Below are 16,683 nucleotides of genomic sequence, written 5' to 3' on the forward strand. Positions count from 1 at the left end.
GAGGTTACAGAGGACAAAAAGACAACCCACAATCCACTTTGAATTAATTTATTGAGATTTTGAAGATTGTCTTCACCAACCAATTATAGACATAATTTTAATACCACAATATTTTTGATAATAAAATACATTTCAACATTCAAAAATGTAGTTTCCAGTCAGTATAAAAAGTATTACCATGCCAACAAATAGCATTGCCTTGCAACTAAACTGATTGATTGACAGCCGATTCAAAATTTGTTATCCTGTTTCCATTTAGACAATTCATGTTAAAAACAGTAGCCTACCAAAAAGCAAATATTGTTACATGATTGTAAGTATTTCTTTGTATCATTAATTGTAAAAATAAGCACCACAGCAGGCATTATGTTGTAGGTAACACAATAATTGTAAAGGGTGTGTGCCTTGATATGACTGCTATTAGCCTCAATTCTTATCTTGTATATTTTGTCTAACCAATCAAAATTACTGTTACAAGATTGTTTTCAGCCTATATCAACTCATCTCTTGTATACTTCGTTGAACCAATCAAAATTACTGTTACAGCTTTGCTATCAGCCTATATCAACTGATTTCTTGTGTACTTTATCTAACCAATCAAAATTACTGTTACAAGTTTTTTATCAGCCTGTCAACTGACTTCTTGTGTACTTTGTCTAACCAATTGATCAGGATTTCATTCAGTTCACGTGGCCTGAAAGAAAGTAAAATGAAAAATAAGAGTATAAGTATTTGGAAAAGTTCTGTTTAATCAGTGATTAGCAGTGAACGTGAGAGATCTGTTAAGAATTTGTGCCGTTCTAATATTTAATGTCATTGAAAAAAGCTTGTTTAAAGTGAAAATAATTTTGAAATTTAATTCTTTTTGTACTCCATTCACACATACCACAGCTCAATCTGGCAAGGATGTATATAATTTTTAAATGTACCAGGTAAATTTGGAAAGTAGGTGGCAAAACATTCATAGTGGACAAATCTCTCCAACAAAAATCTGCCCCAAAGTAGTGTTTACGAGTAAAAAGAAAGAATATTTTAACAGAAATTCCTGAAAAAGTAGCTGTCAAAAAATTGCAGGTAGTTGTTTTTTTTTTGTTCTGGCCCTGAGCTACATCACTGTCTGGTGAAATCTCATTAAAATATATTAAACTTACAAATGGACAATACATGATACAATCAAGAACTGAGGTGAAAATCTAAATTTTTAAACTTTTCCTTACTTTTCAACTTGAGTCCAGTGTCCACATTCTAGATTTGCACGTGTTAGATCAGGAACCTTATAAGAAATGTAATAAAGAAAAACATTGAAATATTAAAAACAGCTTTGCCAAAAAATGTATGTTTTGAAGTTACAGTATTTGTCTTGAACAGTCATGCATACTGTCAGATATTTACACTGACGTTTGTTGAACTCCAAAGATATCTAAACCATCAAATAATATCATACAACTGCAACCATTCCATCAGATAGGCAATATAGAAAAGTGACATAGCCCTTATTATACTCAATGATGAACAGTATGAAAGGTTGGGATTAAAGTTATCCTCTACACACTGGAAAAACCTTGGGTCTTAGTTCAAAGATCGTCCATAATCTTACAGTAACATGTCTACTATGCACATATATCTAGAAATTAAAGTACATAATAAGTCTATGAATGTTCTCAATCATCCAGGTATGAAGTTAAAAACGAAGTAATTATAATCTATCCTATTGGACTTGCTGTTGTTTTGAATGGCAACAGTTTCATGTCCTATCCTGGCCGACTGATGATCTCATGACAGATACATGTAATACACCTATTGTGAATCTCCCTGTTATGAGTATGCATTGAGCCCATAGGAATAACGTTAGCTTGAAATTCAATTCTGCACTTTACCTAATAAGCTACCAGGGTGCATTCTTTCTAAATCTAAAGGGCAACCACAAGAAACTCTTCTCTTATGACCTAGTTCTAGTACACTGGTGAATTTCTTTCATATAGTGGCACAAGGAGAAAACTTCACTTACCAATGGCTCCATAAATTTGGATAACTCTGGTGTTAACACATAGTCATAGGATGCAGTTACCATCAAAGAAGGTACTCCCACCTGTTTTACACAAGATGGAATAATTGAAGAATTATTAATTTACACTTATTATTCTGAAACCATGAGTCATTATTTCTGACACTATTCATTAGAAATTGATCTTCCAACATATAAGTTTCTATATTTGAAAAAAATACTGAAAAAGTTTCATTCAATGTTACCTTTCTATGTGGTATTTTACAACTGTCTTTCCAATTGGCTTCACTATTCCGATACCAATTCAAAGGACCTCTGAAGTAGAGAAAAAAAGAGACCATTAGAAATGTAGTCAACAGGTTATGATGTTACTTCATACCAGTATATAGATGGTGCAAATCAAGAGATCTGATTGGTCAAGATATCAAACTAACTCTGCTATAATAGTGATATATGCACAGTTACTAGTATACTCAATTTTTATCGATGCTGTCTGCATCCATCATGGTCATTGTATCTGTACCGTTCATCGCCTGTACAACACTATGCCATCCATGCCAAAAGGTAATATTTACCCTGGCTGGGGGAAATAAATGAGAAATTCAAAGCCCTAGAATTGTCCAATATTTATTCAAAACCATCACCTTATGGTGGCTCAGCATAGGCCTACTGCATCCTTCTTTACTGCATAACATACAGACATAGTGAGGTGGATCATGTATGTAAATCCATCACAAAACAAATCTAGTTTCAGACCATTCACAAATGAGCTTGCCACGGTACAAACTAAGCAAAACAATATAATACACATTGCACAGTATTAAACAATTCATTGTTAAATATAAATTTTGTGAGTTTGTCTTTGACTTCATATTGTGGGATAATCAGAAATTCAACGGACATTCAGTTTCTGGGGCCAATCTATACCGGCACTTTATTTCCATTCCAAGGTGCAGAGTCACCATGTGTTTTACCATTTTTCTTTTAAAGTTTCATTTCAAATTTCAGTGGATACAACAGATTTAGTTTGCATTTTTCTTAGTAAACCAAAGCTTGATTACCAGAGTGTACATCTCCTATAGATTAACGATTAGAGATGTCTGCCAATATTTGACCCGTTCCATTCCTACCTGAAACCTGTCTTCTTGAATTGCTGTACATAGTAATCAATATCTTCTTGCTTCATACTAGACGGAACAGGTGGTTTGTCAGGGTAGCCAACAAGGACACCACCTGATAATCATGACAACACATGCTAAAGTTAGTCATATCATAAACTTAAATGTACTACAATTGCCTCTAAAGCATGTATTGTACAACAAACTAGAAAAATAGTCATAAAGACATATGACATAGTATGAAAATTAAATCATTATAGTCAGACAGTGACAAATGTCAAATAGATCAGTGAATATAATAAACTAGAAATCAGACCAATTTGTACATTGTGATTTGTATTATTTCCAAACCCAAATCTTTGGCCTTGTTCAAATAATACTCATTATACCATGTACAAGCCAGGTTCAACAAAAAATATGGAATATATACTCTGGTTATTTTACATCATGACACAATGTATCTACATCATTGGTTCTGCTGTGTATATGAGTTAAAATGCTAAAAAGTCCCATTACTTTTCCCGATTCTTTAAACATATTACTGCCAATGGTATAATTATATTATTCCCCAATATTTTTCTTCATTCAGCTGGAAAATACTCATGACCTAAGTGTTGTCACGACTCATAGTGATAAGGGCCCCTTAGGTCACTCATATTTTCAGGCCCCTTAGATAACTCATATTTTCCTTGCCTGAACAAAGAAAATGTTGGGGAATCTAAATGTACTCAATTCTAAGGACAATTAAAAAGAAACAGGTGTAAGTATAGTTACCTCTTTTTGTGACTGTGGATGACGATAAATCTTTATCAGTGGATGTTACTGCTCTCTACGGAAAACAAACAAAGAGATTTATATAACTTATCAATTCCATATTGAATTTATTTATTTATTTATTTATTTATTTATTTATAAACCATCCAACAAGCATTACCCAATAACAGGAGGAAGGTTCAGTGTTAGCACAGGAGGAACAAGAGTACCTTGGGGAAAACCGACGTTGTTCGGTCGAGTCTTCTTACTTACAGTGTGGTAAATTTAATCAAACCCAGAATGGGTTTGAGCCCCGACCGCAGTGGTAAGATCGGCAAGTGGTTTAACCATTTGGTCACCGACAACGCACCTCGTTTGTCTCACTTTGAATGAGACAAATGGTCAAATAGATCAGAAGATACACACAGAAAGAAGGAATGATCTACAAAAAAAAAATCATACTGCCTAATTGAAACTCTATAGTCACTCTGGTTTGGTAGCTTTTTATAGGAGGATGGGGCCAAGAGAAAAACAAAGACAGCAGGAAAACATCAAAAATAATTTATTCATGGCATCGCATTTACATGTGATGGTTTTAGTTTATGATTACAATCACTGCCACTATCTACATTGTAACACTACCTAATTTGAATATGCACTCAATATACAATTTGCATGTCACTATGGTGACTACCTAATTTGAATACAGTATATGATTTGCATGTCACAATTTAATTTGAATGTGCATGGTATCTAATGTAAGCGTCACCAGCTAATTTAAATATGGCATTGACCTAATTTGCATGCCACCAGCTCATTTGAATACAGGCATAGATTCTAATGTTCATGTTGACAGATAATTTAAATATGGGCATAGTATCACCAACTAATTTTAATAAATGCATACAATTTAATTTATATTTGTTTACTTGATGAAATAGAAATCTTTCTTTACCGAATCAACAAAGTCACCCATAATGCACTTAAAAGATCGATCCATATCTTTTTCAAATTCTTCTTCTGCTGCACCCTGAAAAAAAGATAAATATTGTTACATGTAATTCAAAATGATACCAATGGCACTGTACCATATTTATTTCATTTCATGTAGTTTATATGATTGACAAACAAATACTTAGTATATTGTCATTGCTGTAGTGATTGCCAGTGTCAGTAGAAACTCTCAAAATGATTAAATTTGTCCATTGTGTTTTATTTCTCTTCTTCATTCTTTTCCTATAAACTTGTTTTCGACACACTCAGCATGTTTTTTTTTTAAACCTCAAACAACTTCTTCTGCACATTTAGAAGTGTGGTCTTGAATTCATAAATTTGAATTCCTTCATCATATTCAATATTCAACCTATCCATCTTTTTCATGTGTTATGAAAGTTGCACATTTGCTACAAGCTAGCACATGCTGGATAGATTGGAGGATCTAGTTGAAGATTGCAACAAGCTTGCAAGCCAGGCCCCTCAGTGAAGTTTCAATCTCTGCCCTGCAATCTAATGTCATACACTGTAGATACCCTGCAAGCTTGCAAGCATCTGAGGCAGTGAATTCTCTTTGCTCTGACAAGCAATAGCCTAAAGTACCTATACTATGTTCAGAATACAACTGTGAGTTTCACTCTGAGGCAACATAAAGTAGTAAAACTAATCAACTGGATTTAGGACTCCATTCACACTGAATTTTTGTATCTGACACAGATCATATACAAAAGTCATCCAATGTTAGCATAGCCTTCATTTGTTCCAATCATTTAGCAGCAAATCAGAACTTTAAACCCTGGAACCCTATTTATCTTGGAAATTAAATACACTTATGTAATCAAATGGAATTTTGTACCAGACACAAATGATAAGCCGACTCTAAACTCCCTTAAAAATTTATAATCCAACTCTGAGACTACATCAACTGTTCATAATTCAAAGGGCTAAATGAGAATCCCCTACTAGTCTTTGGCAGAGTATTTGAGACACTATTTTTTAAAGTCATATGTTACAAGTTTATTGCATTTACACCAAATGGATTTATTCAAAGGCTAACTCTTTCAGTTTGATAATTACTATACTCACAGGTTTTTGGAAGTAGATTTGATAGTCAAATCTGCCAGGATTCTCTAGGAATGACTCCATGAAATTCTTCTTTGGGTTAACAGGAAATAGTGGAGTATTGATACCAGCCACAGCTCTAGAGATTTCAAATTATGTACATATAATATAATGTAATGTAATGTAATGTAATGTAATGTAATGTAATGTAATGTAATATAATATATAATATAATATAATATAATATAATATAATATAATATAATATAATATAATGTAAAGTAATGTAGTATAATATAATATAATGTAAAGTAATGTATAATATAATATAATGTAAAGTATAATGTAATGCGATGCAATGCAATGCAATATAATATAATAATATATAATATAATATAATATAATATAATATAATATAATATAAAATAATATAATATAATATAAAATATGATATATGATATGATATGATATGATACATGATATGATACATGATATATATGATATATGATATATAATATATGTGATACAATACGATACGATACAAAACAATGCAATACAATACAATACAATACAATACAATACAATACAATACAATACAATACAATACAATACAATACAATACAATAAGTGAAATGGTCTCATTTTTGTTTCTAAAATGTTGGCAGATACATCAACCTTGTCATCGGAAATAGATGGCTCCGATCCCTCTTCACTGTCGCAATGGAAACAGATAGCATCACATTATACATATATTTACACAAATCACACACATGAATGTCAGTAATGTGCATAAATGTCAATATAAGATTAGGTCATGACTTTACCTTGTTCTGTCTGACCCCAGTCATGACCCACAAAGGTAGCATCTGAAATAGCCTGTATAGAAGTAAAATGATAAGGTCGACTTACCTTGTTCTGTCTGGATAAAATAACCCCATATTCCAGACAACTGCACCACCCCAGTCATGACCCACAAAGGTGGCATCTGATATAGCCTGTACACAAGTAAATGATAGAGTGAGGTGTATTAAACTTTAACACTTCTTTCACAAAGATAATGAATATTTCAGGACAGACACTGATATCACTTTAGGACTTTAACATTAAATTTTGAAAAATGTATACAATATAATGCTATATGGTAAACAGAAACAGAAAATAATCATTTTGATTTTAAAGTTTGTTTACTGACTTGATATTCTCATTGTAAAAAAAAATGACAAGACTTCGATTTAAGTTTTTATTTGTACTTAAAGCAAGTCTGAAAATTCTGTCAAAACTAGGATTCTCTTTTTTTTGTCAATATGCAAGGATAAAGACAACTGATATAAACGAGTAACTTATACTAACCAAAGTATCCAATAGGGCAACCATATCCTATAAATACAAACAAAATGAAAAATTATATTACTTTGGTAATTGAGCTTTTGGTTTACTAAGAAACAAACTAAGAAACAAACTGAAACTATTGTTGCAACATCTTGATACAAGAGTGATAAGCTATTGAATGGAAGTTGGTTTAATTATAGTCTCAGCGGGCAGGTGTTGCAGAGTTTTATTGACAGAGTTCCGAGAACTTGCAATTGCAGTGTAGTGTTTTGGGACTTCCAACATTTATGATATCATGATCACATGGTGATTAGAATCACACAACAGAGGAACCACTCACTATCACTGACTTGTGTGATCTACCACATTGAAGAACAATAGATTTAGTATGCACCTATCTTAGTAAACTGAAGGCTGGATTACAAGAATCATATTATTCTCAAAACATGTACATGAGAAAGTAAGACTTTTAGTGTTTTTCATGTAGGAGTTGGTAAATAGACTGTATCTGAATATCAGCACCTATTCCAACCATACAAGGCTATCAACAGCTCAATAAGCTTTGGAATTTGAAGATATCACAACTTGTGAATGCATAATTATCTAAAACCTTATCTCTCTGCGGGTGCAAAAATGTATAATTTTTAGAACCATCTAATCAGGGGAGAACTTAGACTGATAATTAAATTATCACTCTCAACTATTATCAAATCCTACATTTCATTTTTGGTTAAACCCTTTTTAACAAAACAATGTTTTGTGATGTAAAATGCTAACTTTAAAGATTTTTGTAAGGAGAACACAGATACTGCAGTATGTTCTCTATTCTCTTATAAATGATTGCATATTGACATAATCTTTGTACTAGTTCATCTTTCACTGGGTTGGAAATTTCAATAATTATAGTACAAGCTAAACCTAAGTTCTACACAAATTTCAGTAATCCAAACATGTCACTAAAACTGTACATATCAACATTATGCAGTATTTCAAATCTACTTTAGTTGGCTTTCCACAACAACCAAAATGATCTGTCAGAGAAATATTTATAACTTACACCACAAAATTTTGCTTGAGAATATTCCTCAATTTCTGAAATAATAAAAACAGAAAATGAAATATATCATAGTACACATCATTTACAGAACTGCATCATTACATGGTCAACATTATGGTATGACATTACAATAAAGATTACATGGTCTTATTTCGAGGATATTTTTACTAGTGATTGTGACGAATAAAACAGCTATATGTCACGATGGCAATGAATGGTATAGAGTTGCTGGCTATGAAACTGTGAGTTGTTATTTGTGTCTCAGCACTGACATTTATTTGTAATTGGCTGAAATCTTTTGGCAAGTTTTGAATCATGACTGTGCTGTCAACCCAGGTGTAGAAAGGGGACCTTATAAGTTATAGGACAGTGGCTGCTATGTGAAGGATGTGATCCTATGTGTGGGAAAAGGTAGAAATGGATTTTTTTAACTCCCCAGAGATTGAGGTGAGGAAATTATATATACTAGATGTTCTATTGTTTGTGTCATGGGTAATAATTGAAATGATCACTGTGGAACGGCACTATAAGTATGTGTGTTTAGTAATCATTGTAACAAGAACTTCCATGTGAGAGTTTCAATCCTAATATATGCCCACCAACCTGAACCAATAAATGGCAGAAACAAAGTGATTGAACATTTGGAGAGAGAGAGAGAGAGAGAGAGAGAGAGAGAGAGAGAGAGAGAGAGAGAGAGAGAGAGAGAGAGAGAGAGAGAGAGAGAGAGAGAGACAGACAGACAGACAGACAGACAGACAGACAGACAGACAGACAGACATTGTGTGTATACCTGGTGGACTTGATGAGTCTCCATACCCTCTCATATCTGGTACAATCACCCGATATCCAGCCATTGAAAGTGCAGGAATCTAAACCACAGATTACAAAAGAGTGAGGTTTTATATCGACATATTTAAAATGATTAAAAATTATTTTAGCAGCTGGGACAGATGCAGCCAAACCAGACAACTGAAAAGCTTTAAATAATTCTACTGTACATAATTGCCATACTATTTTACAAGAAGTTGTAGTAAATACAAATAGTAGTAAATTAGCAATGTTAACTACACTGTTGTTGTGGTTTCTCACAAGCTTACAGAAAGATAAACACCAAAATGAAAATGATTTAATATACTTCTCCTTAATAACAGGACCAGTATATACTTAGATCAAGTTATTCCCTAAGAATTTTTTTCGTTCAACAAAGGAAAATACAAGTGACCTACGAGCTGCTGGATGAGTATAGTGACAACCCTTTAAGGTCATGAGTATTTTCCAGCTGAATGAAGACAAATATTGGTGAATAACATAATTATACCAGCACCAGTAATATCAATGAAAAATCAGGGAAAGTAATGGTAATTTTGAACATTTTGACTCATATTTTGAACACAGCAGAATTTGTGATGTTGGCACGTGTTGTCATGATATAGACGTGCATTGCAGTGACTCAATAGAACCATCAGAGTAAATATTTCATATTTTTTGTTGCACCTGGCTCGTGCATGGTATAATAGTTAGTAATCAAAATTCAAAATAACAGGGCTATCCACCTACAGTACTCCATATCAATTGTACAAGTCAGGACATGAAAGACGAGAGTACAACACAATAACACTACTACAGTATTCAGCAGTCATTTCCTGTCCTTCAATACATTATTTACATTTCCTTGTTTGAAGTCACTCCTTTGCATTTATTATGTTACAAATGGCAATAGGAAATGATCAGGAAGCATATACATTTCACATTTCATTAAAATAGGCAATAAAACATTGCCTTATTTGAGAAATGATATCTAGGAATCTTGTAAACCAAAGACAATTATTTTTTTTACATATTTTGGAGAGCAAACAGAGAAAGAGAAGTGCAAAAATACATAGACATTGACTAGGTGTCTTCTATAACCGTTTTGTGTGCAAGAAATTAAATATATCAGACTCAATATGATGCAACAGTCTCAAGGAACCAGCTGAAGACCAAATATTTGCAGAATTTCCTTGCAGGAAAACTGAAGGTTTACAGACTATTCAAAAAGGAGACACTGAAACGTGATGATGTACAAATAACTAGAATATTTTCATTCTAACTATAGACAGAAAGAGTCATTCTTACCTGGTATCTCCATGAATACCAACTTTCAGGGAAACCATGGCAACAGACCACAGCTGGGCCTTGACCAACATCAACATAATGTATGCGATAACCATCCTGATTTAAAGAACAGCAAAGAGGTTATTATAATTAATTTGTTTGTAAACCTTTGTTTGTTTGTCTGGTTTATATAATTTGTTATTGATGATAAACCAGTAACTATATGATATGATTTGATTTGACTACTGATGAGGTATAATTCTAATCATTATACACATACATGCTTATTTGGTGTGATAATCTCCCAGAGGATAAGATGGTAGGTAAACTGTGAAAATGAAACTCATACCTTGGTAATTATATGGTGAGAAATGTGTTCATTTAAATATAATAAAGGAAATATTGAATAGAAGAAAGGACAGAGTGTCTTTATCAGTCAATAAAAGAGAGTGAATATTCAGCCATGAGAGAGACTAGCCAGGGATGGAAAAACAACAACAACAACAACAACAGCAACAAAACAACAACAACATCAACAACAACAACAAACAGACAAAACAAACAAAAACTGTGTTATTAAAACACAAAAAAATCAAATGAAACCGTATCAAATAAAATCAAATGATATGATATCATATGATCAATAACATGTTTGCTGAACCCTGTGTGTATTCTAGACTATATCACTATCAATCATTATTTGAAAAGCCTGAATGTCCAAGAGAAAAGGGGGGGGGGGGGGGGGGGGGTAAACATTTATGGAAGTTTATCATATTCTCAAACAATGTCAACTCTACATTGGATAAGACCATTTTATTATGTAGCTTTCCAACATCCTTAGCTGCAATGACCCACCTTGGATAAAGAGCAAAAAAGTTTTGCTAAAAATAGAAATGTCAAAATTTCACCTTTGTTGTTATGTATGAATGTGGTACCATGTCTGGTTTAGCTGCTGGTGGTGGCTGTTCTTCAAACACCTATGAAGAAAAACAACAATCTATTAAAACCTCAGTAGAAGTCCTGATAATTATGATAGCACGAAATTGTATAACATTTGTATTCTAACAAAGAACAGGACAGAAACAAAATAATTTTAGAATGAAAAAAATGCCAACAAACAATTGAAATCTGCATTTTACATTGTTATTTTCAGGAGAAACTAAATAATTTTAGAATGAATAAAATGGTGACAGACAATTGAAATCTGCATTTGCTGATATTAGAAATACTAATGCAAAAACAGTGGGAGCAAAATATTCACTGACAGTCTTTTTATAATGTAAAATTTTGTGATACAAAGTTTTGTAATCGATAGTTTCTTTGTTAATATTGATATCATGTTTCTTCACTGTGAGAAATATCAATAAAACTATATCTTTCATCAAGTATCAATTGTTGATGGCTTAATTTCCCATTTGAGGCTACAAGCAGCACTTTTATTTCCCTTTAGGCAAAATGTTATCTTTTTGAAAAAAATGTCTGCTGATATCTTGTGGACAACTGTATAACATGTATAAGTCTTACATTAACACTAGTTGCTTCTTGTAGTTGTTTGAGTGCTACATCAGGGTCTTCTACTTTGATTGTATGAATTCCCATCTCTCTCGCTGGTTTTAGATTCGATCCAAGATCATCCAGAAAAACAGTCTGAAAAAACCCACAAACATTATGTAACATCTTGTAATATTTTCATCTAATAAGCTCATCTCTAAACTACAAGTAAAATCATGCCTGAAAATGAGAGAATAGATTTACAGCAATATAAAGATCATTATATCTCACAGAAGCCAGGTTGAATGTGTTCAAACAAAAAATATGGCTTTTAGCCTGTTTTTTTTTAACCTTGACTCAATTATGCTGTACTTGCCGAAACATGTATGGTCACCTTGTGATCAAACCCTATCAGTTTTCACAAATTTATGATATTTTGATCATCATTAAAGGTTGTAGTGATTATTTCTCTGTTCATACATTGCAGTTTGCACATGTCAAGCAGCACTGCTATTAATGACAGGTAGTTCACAACTCAGTGTACACACCTGGTCCCATAATTCAGCTAATTAGCATGGTTGAGACATTGTAGTGCATTTTTCAATTGGCAACTGAAATCAAAAAATGAAAAATTCACACACAAAAAGTGGAAAGTTAGTTTTTTAACTGGGGATTTAAAGAACAATTTTCTAAGTTTCATTTGCTTACCTCAGAAGGATCCACTCCCATTTTATCACATGCAATTTTAAAAATATCAGGACTAGGTTTTCTGATTCCAACTCTGCATGATTCTACTATATGGTCAGCATAGTGTTTAAGAACTAACATGAATTGAGAATCTAACTCCTTGTTGTGGACATCATTGATGTAGTTGTTGGTTAAAATACAAGTTTTAAAACCTAGAATAAAAACAAAGATAACATAATGAATATCTACAAACTCAATACCAAAAGAAAATTGTTTCATCTGTAGCTTAGAGTCCTAAAAAATAAATATATTTTCCCATTCAAAATTTAAATGCATAAAGAAATTGAACTTAGTACCAAAAACTAATAAAATATCACGAACCATGGCAGTTTGTAGTTTTGGTGGTTATTTTTTTTCAAATTGAAATATCACGAAATATGTCATCCCCACTACTAAAGTCATGTGGAGCCATGTTTCTAGAAGAGCACTTATCAGGTATTTGGATATGACATAAAAATTGCTGTTATGACATAATTTTAGTTCCCATATTATTCAAAATATAGCACATCCTTTAGATAAATTTAAATACAGTAATTTAAAAACAATTCCATTCATACAATTCTCTGCCATCTATGTGGTTCAATATGTTCTATTATAGAAATGGTTCTATATAATCATACCATGTACTATAAATTACTATTTTGATGGTTTTTTTCTCTTCTATAGGCCATTATAACTTCCCTCACTGGTATTAAATGTGTGGTGACTTAGGTCCTAATGATGATTATTCTCGAAACATCAAATTTTCATTAAGCCTATAGTTGAGTCAAAAAAGAGTTGGATATTGTAACTGTCATACTCTGGTGGTTCTTACCATTATTTCTAAGGGCTAACAGTGCCTGTAACATTCCCATAACAACTTTACTTTCAGCCATGGCATCAAACATTTTATTAGGATCAAACTCTGCTGGTAAAGTGATATCAGCTTCCTTTGCTGTGGTCTTCACTTCCTCTTTATATTCTTCTAAAAACTGGTAGGGAATATGAAACGATGAATATTTGAAAATGGCGATGTCTTGGTAGAAAGAAATCTCTGAACTTGCTCAGTTCTATGATCCAATTCAATATAAGACACATCAATGGTCTATTCTTTTCTACTCTGTCTTATTAACTGTGTCATTCATTCTTATCATCATTATCATTATTAATCTCAATATCAATATTTTTTACATATATCTTGTTTTCTTTGAGTAAATGGAATAAAGAGAATGGCAATATCAACAAAATTAAAGTAACCACCTATATTCCTATCATATACCCAGTATCTCTTCCTATGTATAAAATCAATGGAAAGCCATGCATCAAACCCCTGTAATCATTTTAGTATCATGCCTACAGCCCCACAGGGCACACTTTGCCCAAATATGACAAGTTCATTGTGCTCAACGATATCTGTACACTCAGTCACATGGCATTCAACTTTTCTCACTATCTTCACAGTTTTGCACACATGGTTATGTGATTCAAACAAATTACTAAGTTTCTGTGCCAGTTATTAACTTTAATGCTACATAGGGTATATGATAAAACCTAATTCACATCCCAAATATGGGTTTTGCAGACCTCGTAGTATGACTTACAGGTCCTCCTAAAGTCGGACCCTTCCACTATACAACTTACTTTTGTCCACAAAACCCAGTTTAATTACAACATTATATTAATATCCTAAAGTTCATGGAATAAAAAAGAACAACATGAATCAGTGCTATCACTACTGATTTAATGTACTCTACTGAACAAGACAAGACAAGACAAGACATGATTTCTGGGTATATCTATATTACATTGACAACTTACCTCCCTGACTGTGAGTTCTCCTCTCTCCATCTTACAGAAAGCATTATTCGGGCTTCCTTTCATCATCACTTTTTCAAGGAAATCCCTGAAATTGAGATTTAATAGCACCAATGGCAAAATGGCACAAATGAAGAATTTGGGCAATGATTAATGATGTGATTTTCAGAGGGTTTGATTGTGGTGGTTGTTGTTGTGGTTTTAAATAATAAATGTTAGGCATACATGTGTCCATTTTGTTTATCCACATGCCTGCCTGTCTATCCATCTTGTTACCTATGCAATATACAACATCATTTCAATGTTGCTATGGCAACTCTTTGTTGTTAGGTGAATGCCATTTTAAAAGTTTTATCTACTTGTCTATCCTGTCATCCTGTTGTTATCTTTGTAATATGTATACAATCATTTGGCAGTTTTTCTGGGCATGGTCTTGTTGCTAGGCACGTTTCATTTTTTGGGATGTTAATCCACTTGTCTACCCATCCTATTGTTACAAAATATACCAGCATTTGCATTTGGCTGTTGCTAAGGATGTGGTCATGGTTGCTAGGCATATTTGCACCATTTTTGAATGTTTATTAACTTATACTTACACAAAAATATTACTTCCTCACTCTACTGTGCATATCAAATGAGGCTATAGCCTGTAGGTAAGTTTTGATCAAAAATCACATTTTAAACCAAATTACCACACACCAGACAAAATCATTAATTAAAATTGTTGGGGGTTTTCAAGCACTTGGTAACATTCCAATTAAATATTGAACAAATTACTTGAATTATCAGTTATTGACTTTCAAGTGTTTCAAAAAACAACATTTTGTTGGCACATGCAAATTGCAATTTGCATAACCAAGTACATTTGTAGGGGGGGGGGTACTCCCACTTATTGGGTATATGTATATGAGCTGCCTTTATATGGGGTAGGGTTTTTCGCTCTTTGGTCTAACATGGGTACTGTCTTTTGATAGCTAAAGAGTCTAAAATGGGGTCCACATTTCACAATTTTTTATTTTGTTTGGTCTAAAATGGGGTCCTGGAAGGAGCACCTTAATAAATTCTCGACGAGTTCAGGATTTTCCCATGCTAATTCACTGGTTGAGATAGCATGCACACCCCCTGAAACGCTTGGTCCGAGATGTCGCCCCATAATGCATTGTTACATTAACTGCGCATGCGCAACATTGCATCCATCGTTCAATCATGCGTTCAACATTGGTCTAAAATGGGGTCTTCTACTAGTCTGAACGGTCTAAAACGGGGTATTGGTTTTGGTTCAAAATTGGTCTAAAATGGGGTCTGAGGTTGACAGCATGGGCCACACACCCCTACCAGACCTGGCCTGTGGTACCCCCGTGATTTTGTACCCAGCTGCTTATCATATATACTTTGAACTATTAATCAGAACGTATTGGACAAAATTGCCCAGTGGTTTGGATTTTGAAAATTTCAATTATTTAATCTACTTTTAATACCAGGCTATAAAGAATTATATGCATATGCATACATGTATAACAACCATGGATGTATTATACAACACTGTCAACATATACAATTACAATGTAAACTACCATACTAGAGCAACATGCTTTATTTAATGTTTTACTAGCTTTTTATTGTTCCTGATTTGCACTAAAAAAAATATTTTTGAGGGCTAATTACCTTAGAAAGATAAAATTAAGATAAAAAAGTAAGAATGGAAAAAACACTGACAACTATACTGCAACAGGTTCAACCAGAAAATTTTTACTAAAAGTTAGTAACTAAAATAGTGCAAAACCTATTTCCAGACAAATAAAAAAAGTAAAAAGTAATCTCAATCATAGTAATAATTACCCTGGAAGTCCCAATGACTCTCCATAACTCTTTATCCCTGATTGCGGTGGGGTTATGATAACACCACCAATGTCGAATATCACGGCTTTCTTCATATCCATTCCCTTCTGTCCAGTTGGAACGTTACAATGGTGGGTTCCTGAATGGAAAGTTCGTCTGCAAACTAATGCTGCAACGGGTGGGATTTTTACATGTAAAGTTCTGATACGACGTACGCCTTTACTTGGATAAATCCAAGAGTTGTCCAAAAGCAGTTTGGTCAATCTGTTATGGCGAGACATTGAACTTTATACCTATACGTGGCCGGTCGTGTCGACACGGTCATCCGACTTTCATTTACACCACATCAACTTAAAAAAAGTCTGCCCGACACAATTAAAGGCGCCATCTGTCGGTCAAAGA

The 16,683-nt window shown here is 33.2% G+C and overlaps 1 protein-coding gene across 1 annotated transcript; it reads right to left on the minus strand.

Annotated features, from left to right (window-relative positions):
* Positions 1-251: 251 nt before the first annotated feature.
* Positions 252-16,616, minus strand: LOC144438610 (bifunctional epoxide hydrolase 2-like). Its single transcript, XM_078127709.1, has 19 exons — positions 16,282-16,616; positions 14,446-14,530; positions 13,463-13,619; positions 12,610-12,800; positions 11,935-12,057; positions 11,319-11,387; positions 10,432-10,527; positions 9,107-9,185; positions 8,317-8,351; positions 7,281-7,307; positions 6,840-6,925; positions 5,956-6,070; positions 4,832-4,906; positions 3,898-3,952; positions 3,136-3,238; positions 2,251-2,320; positions 2,009-2,089; positions 1,218-1,273; positions 252-694 (listed from the first exon to the last, which is right to left on the minus strand). Exons 1-19 carry the CDS (start codon positions 16,560-16,562, stop codon positions 610-612), a joined length of 1,869 nt encoding a protein of 622 aa, XP_077983835.1. The 5' UTR covers positions 16,563-16,616; the 3' UTR covers positions 252-609.
* Between the last annotated feature and the right edge of the window lie 67 nt (positions 16,617-16,683).

Source organism: Glandiceps talaboti, chromosome 8 (genome assembly GCF_964340395.1).
Source record: "Glandiceps talaboti chromosome 8, keGlaTala1.1, whole genome shotgun sequence".
NCBI classification, from domain to species: domain Eukaryota; kingdom Metazoa; phylum Hemichordata; class Enteropneusta; family Spengelidae; genus Glandiceps; species Glandiceps talaboti.